Here is a 10,702-nt window from a genome sequence, read left to right as displayed (position 1 = left end):
ACATCACAGTGGCATTAGAATTGTAACATACATTTATGCACAAGGACCAGATGCACTCGTGTTATTTAATTCATTAGTCTATGGTACCGACTCAATGCATCTAAGCTAGTCATTCAAAAAAGACCCAATATGTGCTAAGTTAATTTAAATCACTGCCTTACTTACAATAATACTTTTATTATATATATATATATATAAAAATGAATATATATAAAAGATATTAATAGCAAAGCCAGCTAATATTTAAGCACAGAAAACCACACTGCATAAGTGTGAGGAACATGCAGCGGTTTATAAGGGTTGAATGGGCTTATATGTTCATTATTACTGAGAAAATAAATGTCATTGTTTAGAGAACATTCTAGTTGTTTTTATATGAAATGGGGAAATGAAGTTCAATTGATTCATTGGCAGATGTTTCTTTTGCTCTACTAGTCTCAGCCTCATTCTAACATGAACGTGTGTTGTTGCAGTGGGATGTGCCCTGCAGTGGGATGAAGCCTTGGCTTCACTGGAACTTGTTTTTAAATTCATGCTTATTGTTATTGTCCTAGCATTGCAGTTCTTCTTGCAGGTGTTCAATAAATAAAGTTCACATCCTTAAAATCCTGTGAAATGGACAGAATCTGTGAGTGCTTCTGATGTAGATTTTTCTCTCGTGAGATTATGAAAGTGTGTTGTACAGTGAGAAGTTTACATAACAGAAAACCTGTTTGGGATTTATTATTCACAAAGGAACCCAGGAAAAGCAAAGTTACATTTTAGACCTCATGTTTCATGAATTATCAGTCAGAATATAAAGTACTATGTAATCAGCCATGTGGTAGGCCTAGTGCTATCACATCAAAAATCACGTTAAAGTCTGTGAAATAAACGTGTGTGAGTGTGTTTATTGTCATCTCTATACAATGAGTACAGTTTAAGGAGAGCAGCTTTTCAGTGTCTCTTTGATTTGATTTGATTGTCTGATAAAAAGAGTGCCTAATACTTCTTATATACAGTCTATACAGGTGGTTTAAGTATCGACAAAATTCAGCATTAATCAGAGATTAGAGATTAGGTGACAAAATGATTTGAGTTGTGGTGAAGCTCTTATTGTGAAGGACTCTGGCCGGAAGTGTCGATGTTGTCGCGGGCGGACCTCAAGAGACCTCGCGCTGCTGATGAGCCTGAGGCAGAAGAGCCGGTTGGTTGTGATAGGTTTAAGCTGCAAACATTAACTCATTGGTCAGCAGACGGACCGTAGGGCTGTTTTCAAGGCTTGCTCTCCACAAGATGGGTCCGACTAATGTCATTCAACACTCTTCAGAAGCGGGTAAATACACTAGCGTTGGCTTTCCTAGAGAAGCGTGGACTGTATAGTTGACGGTTAGCTGTTAGCCTGCAACGTCTCTCTGTACGTATCTTATTGAACTCACTGCTGTCCACTTGTGCCACGTGTGTGTTAGAGAGAGAGAGAGAGAGAGAGAGAGAGAGAGAGAGAGAGAGAGAGAGAGAGAGAGAGAGAGAGAGAGAGAGAGAGAGAGAGAGAGAGAGAGAGAGAGAGAGAGAGAATATATATTAAATGTATTAACAATACTCCTCGGAGAAGGAGATCGGGCAAACCTTGCTGCCCAATACGTGTTAACATGCCACAACCTGAGGGACAGTGAGTGACCCACACACACACACACACACTTTATATATATATATACTGTATATATAAAATGAATAATCAATCTAGATGTTATATAAATGTTATTGTATATTAATGTTATTGTGTATTAATATTATTGTTTATTAATATTATTGTATGTTTAATTTTTGTGATGCTTTGGCAATACCGTTTCTAAATGTTCATGCCAATAAAGCAAATTGAATTGAATTGAATTGGAGAGAGAGAGAGAGAGAGAGAGAGAGAGAGAGAGAGAGAGAGAGAGAGTTACCGGATGCGACAGTTTATTTTGTGTAGAGTTTGCTATGAGAGAACATTTATTCCAGAATAGTCTTATACAACATGTATATACATACTTTTATAAGTTAAACAGTGTAACACAGAGATGTTAATCTGGCCAGAAAGAAAACATAACTAAATCAAAAAGTGTATTTCTCTGTTCATAATTTCATTCATAATAGAATTATTTACTATGCTGTCCAATGAATCCAACATATTGAGTTTTTCCTGTTTTATATATATATTTTCAAATGTGTAACATCTTTTAATTCACATCGGTATGTATGTCATTCAATCAGTGGAAGTCTACACAGCAGTTGATCAAATCCCTGTAGTCATCAGACAGTAGCAGACTGTGTGTATTCTGTGTGCAACCTGTGGATGTGAGCCCACCAATCAATCAGCTGGCCCAGTATATCAGACCATATTTATCACAGATATTTTGGTTGAAAACAGTGCCTCCATCACACAGTTTGTCCATATCCCGATCTACTCCTATCCTGGTATCCTTTAGTAAGAATTGAATATAAGGGATCAAGCTGTTCTGGTTAAGGGTTCAAATATCGCCTGATGGATTATTTCTCAAATGTTGACATTGGTCTCAAACATCCAGTCTGAAGTCTTTCCAAAGCCTCAAGCTTTTGTTTTCATCATATCCAAGGCTACACCTAAATCAATCTTCTGTCACCTAAATCAATCTTCTTTTTTTTTTCGATTTACGGAACATAATGGGACATCACTTGCAGATATCATGGACATGATCATGAAGATTCTGTATTTACCTTACACGCTTACCTGTACTTCAGATTTGATATTGTACCGATATAGCTATATGCCACTTCTCATATAGATCTTTAGGCAACTCACCAAGAATGATCTTGACCTGTTTATATTTTTATGATCCTCACTGTCAACCTGTTTATATTTTTATGATCCTCTCAGTACACACTTCTTTGCTCTCTGCATTTTCTATTGGTGAAAGATGAAAGAACCACCCTCTCAGCAGAGCGAATGATGCGCTGCAGCCTGCCCTTGTCCTTGGCAGTGGCTGCAGCGTACCAGACTGTGATGGAGGAGCAGAGGATGGACTCGATGATGGCTGTGTAGAAGTGCACCATCATCGTCTTAGGCAGGTTGAATTTCTTCATCTGCCTCAGGAAGTACATCCTCTGCTGAGCCTTCTTTGTGATGGAGCTGATGTTCAGCTCCCACTTGAGGTCCTGGGATATGATGGAGCCCAGGAAGCGGAAGGACTCCACAGCGTGACGGGGGAGTCACACACAGTGATAGGGGCTGGTGGGGCTGCGTTCTTCCTGAAATCCATAACCATCTCCACTGTCTTTAGAGCGTTGAGCTCTAAGTTCTTCAGACCGCACCAGGTCACCAGATGGTCAATCTCCCACCTGTAGGCAGACTCATCTCCACCAGAGATGAGTCCAATGAGGGTGGTGTCATCTGCAAACTTAAGGAGCTTGACGGACTGGTGACTGGAGGTGCAGCTGTTGGTGTACAGGGAGAAGAGCAGAGGGGAAAGAACGCAGCCTTTGGGGGAACTGGTGCTGATGGTCCGGGAGGCTGAGACGTGCTTTCCCAGCTTGACGTGCTGCTTCCTGTCAGACAGGAAGTCTGTGATCCACTTGCAGACTTCCTGTCTGACAGGAAGCAGCACGTGTTGTACGTGTTGACTTAGTTCGTCCTATCGGACTCCAATGAGCTCGGAGAACATCGCTGCGTTAGTTTTTGTACCGGCTCTTCTCTACATCGCAAAAACTTGATATTCATGATGTTTTTTGCTCTGAACATGACGGTTCAAGACAATACTATTTTTTCTGTTCAACTGTAAAAATCCCTGATGAATATGAATTCTCTTTTTGTTCCAGAATGCCAATGTCCGTTAGAATCCGAGCTGAAGGCAGTGCTGCGGCAAAGGATCATGGTTCTGGACGGTGGTATGGGAACCATGATCCAGCAGCATAAACTCGAAGAGGAAGATTTCAGGGGGGAGGAGTTTAAGGAGCACCCTCTTCCACTGAAGGGCAACAACGACCTTCTTAGCATCACACAGCCCGATATCATTCTCAAAATACACAAGGTACCTTCATTCAGGGAAAACACAAAGGGCCCCGCTCACCCAGAGCACTTTGGCTCACTTATCTTAAGTGATATCAACCATGTAGTACATTTCAGTATTACGTGTTGTTGTTTTCTGACACCAACCCAGTACAAATTTAGTGAAAAAGAATCTAGTTTGTGCAGAATGACATTTGACAAACTCAACAGGTCTTCTGGATAATCCACAGACCTCACTGTGAACTGCTGTCTACCATGTCCAGACCTGTGCTCTCTGTGTTTATAGGACTACCTGCTGGCCGGGGCTGACATCATAGAGACCAACACATTCAGCAGCACCTCTGTCGCCCAGGCAGACTATGGACTGGAACACATGGTATTGTGTCTGACACTGTTGACCACTGTAGATAAATCATGCATGGCGTCCACATTTTGGAAAATTCCACCACATTCCGTCTGTTACAGTTGATTCCATTTTTAATATCAAGTTCCGCAATTTTGTCTTTGTTTTCCTGCATGGTGGCAATCATAAGGCCTTGCACTACATGCGTCTGTGCACTCTTCACCTAGTTCTGTGACCTTGCTCTTATCTCCACCAGAAGCTACAAAATCCTCCCTGCACGCAGCAAGCAATTGGTAGTGTCAGTTTGCAAACCCTGTATTTATTTTGGCCATAACCCACAAAATTTAAGTATTTGTAAATGATAATCTTTATTCTGTGAGTATGTATTTTTACACACAGTTCCCCAGTGACAAGATATGGCTATTTCAAGTCACATATAATAGAGGTGTAAAGGTGCGTTCACACCAAAAGCGTTTCACGCGTCGCGAATCGCGCCAAACGCGCCAAACGCAACGCCGGCATCGCCGGGGACTATTTGTGTTCATTCGCGTCCATCGCGTCCAACGCGCCAAAAAGGGGGCGTGGCTTATTGGCCTGAAAGCTGTTCAACTGTCCGCCATCAACCGTAGAAAAATAGCCTCTATTTCTGCTCAGTACGTGTTGTGGAAGTCCCAGATATCACGGGGAACTAAACGCCGTCATGTCTGGTTCATTACATAGTCCGGAGGAGCTCCGTGGATTTCATCGAGCTCTGTGTCTAGCGAGCCACACGTCGGCTGTTTACTACAGCTGTATGAACACACAATAAACTGACTTGGCTGTGATTTAACGGCAATAAACCGACAAAAAGGGACTCCGAAATAACTACGTAATGATGCCGATTTGTACTTGTTTTATCAATGAAGCTCGGATCGATCGGTGCTAGGCTATGCTAACATTACGATAACGTCAAATAGACGTAAATACGGCAGCGTCTATTCATTGTTTGTACCATATGGTTTACACACAAACATGTCTACACATAGTTTGGTCCGGTCTCTACTGATATGAGGTATCGTAGAGCTCTGGGTGAACATAGCGGCTACAGCATTTATTTTCTGATTTAGCAACGGCAGGACTTCACTGATGACGGAGAGAGCAACTCAACGCTGATTGGCTATCGCGCTGGAGCGTCACACGATTTTTTCGCAGAAGTTCAAATATTTCAACTTCAGCGTTTGGGGCGTTTCGGCGTTTTGACGCGTCAAACGCGCCGCGCCAAACGCGACGCCCCAAACGCGCCAAACGCCCCAAACGCGTCTGTACATAGACTTTGTATGTAATCGCGCCGCGTGAAACGCTTTTGGTGTGAACACGGCTTAAGAATTTTGATACACTTATAGTGTCACGATATCATGTTTTGTGATGTATCAATTCTCAAAGAAATATAGTTAGTATAGTATAGTATATAATTAATAATTTACATGCAAAGATTGGTAGCAGAGAGCGGCTCAGACTGCACAAAAAGTAGTGCTGCGATGTTTAATGTTACAGTGACTGTGAAAAATGCAAATGCAGATCTCACTGTGCTGATTGCGTAAAGAAGTACACATTATTATACTCTGATTTTATTCATAGGGTGATTTGTTCTTTACACTATGACGCATTTCCTAAAAGTAGTTAAAATAAATCCCATTAAATTTTAATTTGGTCTGTTGTTTCATAGTTGTATCTATTTTCTAGTGCAGGGGTCTTCAACTAAAATTTCAAGAGGTCCAGTTAGAAAAAATGTCTTTAAGCAAAGGTCCGGAAGATCATAATGTCTAACTATTTAGTGTGATATATATTTAAGTAGCCTCGTAGTTGTATCAACATCTGCATGTAATCAATACCTGACCGTCAAATCAAATGAATTCAGTATGATTCAAAAACGTTTTGACAATATGTATTGTCACGTAACATAGAACTGAACATATATGTATAATGTTCTCTCATTAACTAAATAAAAGTAGGGCTGCATTTCAAGTAAGTGGGTATGTTTGTTCAAAACCTTTTTTTTGTCTCATAATGGCATTTCACATTGGCACTTTTAATAAGTGCCACGGTTTCTGAACATATGAGACACACTGGTTTAGTGCTCCCAGTGGGAAGTATGACCAGAAATTAGTCTGTCCATTCCGGATTAAATGCTCTATTTTCGCTGTCCACTTTTCTTTTTTTGGAGAGTGCCATTTGTTCCTTCTTTTTCTCTCCCTTTCTCCGTCTCACTCGTCTTTTTCTCAACTTTCTCCGGGACAGTCGCCTGTTTCTCTCCCTTTCTCCAGCTCAGTTTCTCTCCCTTTGTTTTCGCTTCATGTATCGCTATCTTTCTTTTTCTTTCTACCGTCTTTTCATGTGTAACTTGCCTCTCACTCTGTCATCTGTCTGCACTGTAGAGTCGCAATGTTTACTGCCTGGAATGCACAGACTTGATCTGAGTAGTATCACGTGGGATGGCTTAACTTGCATGCAATTGGTCTGTGCGTTTCCTCATCCACTAAACCACTACCGTAAAGACAACAAAAGCTGCGCCAGTTAAAATAGAAGTGCCCCGTGAGGTTTTAAATCATAACCTTCTGTTTTGGTCCGGGTCCATAAGGGACGGCTTCTGGGTCCGGACCCGGACCACGGTCCGCCCGTTGGGGACCCCTGTTCTAGTGTCTTGTATGGACTTGACTTGGGTCGTCATTGTAAATGACAATTGATTAAATAAAGGCAAAGTAAAAAAATTCAATAGAGTATCGCACTATATTGAATAATAACCACCGTATCATGATACCTATCATATCGTTCTGACCAATACACGGCCCTACCATATAATCATAAAAATATGACATTGCTTTTAAATGTCAACATGTGTTGTGTGTTTGTCGCGCAGGCCTATCGTCTCAACAGGGCGTCTGCAGAGCTGGCGAGGAGGGCGGCCGACGATGTCGCCAAACAAACTGGTCAGCTGAACTTTAAGCATTGCAGCGGCACGTCGCTATCGGTAGATAAACTACAATCCCCGACTCCCGGGGATTTCCTCATGTGTGTAACATCAGCCGTGATCTTTGTGTGTGTTCTCAGGTTGTAAACGCTACGTGGCCGGGGCAGTGGGTCCCACCAATAAGACCCTCTCTGTGTCCCCGTCTGTGGAGAGACCCGACTTCAGGAACATCAGTAAGATGACCTAACATTTTTTGTTTTGATCTCTTTGCGTTTTTGGACACGGTAAAGTGACTGAAGGATTGAAAACAAGCGAGGGGTTGTAGATGTATGTCCAGCCTGGATACAAAGAAACACTCAGTAGACCAGATTTATAAGGTTTAACATTTAACTTTGACCCACCAAGTAACCACAGCACGTTCAGCTTGTATCGTTCATGCTGGCTCACTGTTACACTCACATAGAACCTAGTTGTTGTTGTTAGTAACACCTGTGCTTTTCCTACTGTAAGTCAAAATGTGTGCTGGGAAAAAATGACACCAACATGCAAATGAGTTTCATAGCAATGTAATGTCCAGTATGTAATGTGTGTTATGTGTACGTGCTTTCCCCAGCATTTGATGAGCTCGTAGAAGCGTACTCGGAGCAGGTCAGAGGGTTATTAGATGGAGGAGCAGACATCCTTCTGGTTGAAACCATCTTTGATACTGCCAATGCCAAGGTATCTCTCATCTGATTGGTTTAAACATGTCAACTAAATAAAGTGACTCGTGTTGTATGATTTAATTCTGCCCTACAGAGGTAGAGAGCAGCAGTTGAATGGGGTTTAGTTAGTAATTACTTTCAAATGAATATAAAAATGACTTACAATTGAACACATTTCAATAAGGCTGTACCAAATCTCTTTTTTTCTATATTCAAAGCTCCAATTAGATTTTTTTAATTAAGCTTCAAATGTCTGGTCATATTATCAAAGCCCCGTGTCACAAAATGTATTTGTGATGTGTCAAAAGCAGACGTAATCCACGACGCCGCGAGCACCGGTGTGTGTATTTCTATATAAATAACCTGATGTTGGACAGTATTTACAGGAATTGATGTCTCTGCCGTTGTATGTTTCCCTCTACAGGCTGCCTTGTTTGCCATTGACCTGCTGTTTGAGAAGAGCTATGAAAGGAAACCTATATTTGTATGTCTATACTGATATTCTATTCATAATCTCTTTGATACTCTCTGGTAACAGTTCATGCATGGGGTGGAATGTTTGAAGTCTGACATTTTAAATAGTTAAAACACAGATGAGTGTGTTCTGCAGGGTTTAGATGACTCATTTAAACGCCCTTCTTGCCATCCTGTCCCACTGAACGTATAGATCTCAGGGACCATCGTTGACCGGAGTGGACGTACTCTGTCTGGCCAAACGGGAGAAGCCTTCGTAGTGAGTGTATCCCACATGAAACCTCTATGGTGAGTTACTGTCCATCACACATAACTACACGTACTACATACAAAACTCTGTTGTATTAGTTCTGATAATGACAGACCTCTGTCCCATTACTCCTAATACTCCCTCTCTGTGTTGCAGCATTGGTCTGAACTGTAGTTTCCTTCTGGTTTTGTCCCTCTCTGTGTTGCAGCATTGGTCTGAACTGTGCCTTGGGGGCGACAGAGATGAGGCCATTCATTGAGGCCATCGGAAAAAGCACCACAGCTTTCATTATCTGTTATCCCAATGCAGGTAACCTTCACTCAGTCTAAACAACTTAATCACATATTGAGCACAGTACAGCCTTGAAATTTGTGGTAACATTTTGACAAATCATTCAAGTCTTAAATCCAAATTTTGCAACTAAATAAGCAGTTGCATATAAAGATTTATTTAGATTTGGGTTCCCCTTCTCAAAGTCTTAGAGTACCTGACCCCATAGCTTAACTTCAGTGTTAAATTCAAGGCATTAATGTTGAAAAAGCATTAAGAAAGTTGGAGTAAAATTACATTTGACTTTAACAATGCATTTATTTTTGTATTGATAAAATACTAACTCAATTTGCCACTTACATTAAACATATTTATTTTGTGCTCAACAGCTGACCAATCAGAGACCAATCAGACCAATCACATATTTAAATGAAAAAGTAATCACAAAGTTGAAACATAAGTAGATTGAATAACAAAAGTAAAACACAAAAGCCTTTTTAAGGAATTATTTGTATAGTTCCATGAAAAAAAGGTTTAATTAAACCATACATTTCTATACATTATAAATTTAAACTTATGAATCAAAGAGAACATGGTACATGTTTGGCCACCCTGTCAGACATCTATGCAACTAAATAAGTGGGACAAGATATTACCAACAGCTTTCAATATAATGCAATCCAATGATCCACCAACTCTAGTCACAGAAGTGAGTTTGAATCAGACTGGATTTCTTGCGGTGACGTTTAGTTTTAGATTTGTGCGTTTTAGAAACTGTAAATGATTCTGCTGTTCTTTCTAATCATCTGTAGCACACATTGACCTGTAGCCTTATTTATGTTGCCCCATGTGTCAGGATGATGTAAAGATGTCACATCTTTGTTCTTCCTGTTAGGTCTTCCCAACACATTTGGAGGGTACGATGAAACTCCAGAAGTAACATCCTCCAATTTAAAGGTTCCATTCTGTTCAGTTATTTCTTGTAACAACTGCTGTTTGTTGTTAAGATATTATACATCATCACGGTGACCAAGATGACCATGTTGAGAAACAGTTGAAATAATTTCCTTTAGACTTACACTTTTTGTATAAACAAAAGGACAGTGAGATTTGGTAGATAGTTTATAGGTGACTATAAAGTTTTGTTTACGTGGTGTATATGCGGTGATGTATCGATGACATCATGTTGTACATAAGGAAACTGGCACCACCCTGATCCAGGTTTGTACTTAACACACCGACATGAGCTTGATATCCATTTTCTCATCTTGCTTTTAAAATGAAAGACAATAAGCATATTTCTAGGGCTGACGCAAATGTATGTATTTACCCACAACTCTCTAGAAAAACATACTGGTTTTATAAACGCTGAATTGAAAATGAAAAAATAGAAAAATATGTGCTAAGTAAAGTAAGCCGACCCTGATGGAGATGTTGTATTTCTGTTTGTCTGCAGGAGTTTGCTACGGATGGACTAGTGAATATTGTGGGAGGCTGTTGTGGGACCACTCCAGGACACATCAGGTCACTCTCTTTTTCTTCTGACAAGAAAACTTAAAGTCTAAAATGCGATTTTGAAAATGTTTAAAAATGATCCCCTCCTCCTTCCTCATACAGAGCCATATCTGAAGCAGTCAAACACTGTCAGCCAAGAGTTCCTGCTGCTGATATCTATCAAGACTACATGCTGCTGTCAGGTATTACACACCTG

General features: G+C 40.6%; 1 protein-coding gene across 2 annotated transcripts in view; it reads left to right on the top strand.

Moving 5' to 3' along the window:
• Positions 1 to 1,182: 1,182 nt before the first annotated feature.
• The window catches only part of mtr (5-methyltetrahydrofolate-homocysteine methyltransferase), a 52,904-nt gene continuing 43,384 nt past the window's right edge, over positions 1,183 to 10,702 (top strand). For both annotated transcript variants that reach the window (XR_013767570.1, XM_079182363.1), the window contains exons 1-12: positions 1,183 to 1,315; positions 3,814 to 4,025; positions 4,290 to 4,379; positions 7,243 to 7,312; positions 7,434 to 7,526; positions 7,907 to 8,013; positions 8,422 to 8,481; positions 8,665 to 8,759; positions 8,930 to 9,030; positions 9,887 to 9,948; positions 10,448 to 10,515; positions 10,609 to 10,688. Coding sequence is in view for 1 of the 2 variants with exons in the window: in XM_079182363.1 (XP_079038489.1) it covers positions 1,276 to 1,315; positions 3,814 to 4,025; positions 4,290 to 4,379; positions 7,243 to 7,312; positions 7,434 to 7,526; positions 7,907 to 8,013; positions 8,422 to 8,481; positions 8,665 to 8,759; positions 8,930 to 9,030; positions 9,887 to 9,948; positions 10,448 to 10,515; positions 10,609 to 10,688 (1,078 nt within the window). In the remaining variant the exon portion in view is untranslated. The remainder of the gene's footprint in view (positions 1,316 to 3,813; positions 4,026 to 4,289; positions 4,380 to 7,242; positions 7,313 to 7,433; positions 7,527 to 7,906; positions 8,014 to 8,421; positions 8,482 to 8,664; positions 8,760 to 8,929; positions 9,031 to 9,886; positions 9,949 to 10,447; positions 10,516 to 10,608; positions 10,689 to 10,702) is intronic.

The sequence above is a fragment of the Pholis gunnellus genome, assembly GCF_910591455.1.
Source record: "Pholis gunnellus genome assembly, chromosome: 21".
Lineage (NCBI taxonomy): Eukaryota > Metazoa > Chordata > Actinopteri > Perciformes > Pholidae > Pholis > Pholis gunnellus.
This window is presented reverse-complemented; position numbering and strand designations above follow the sequence as displayed.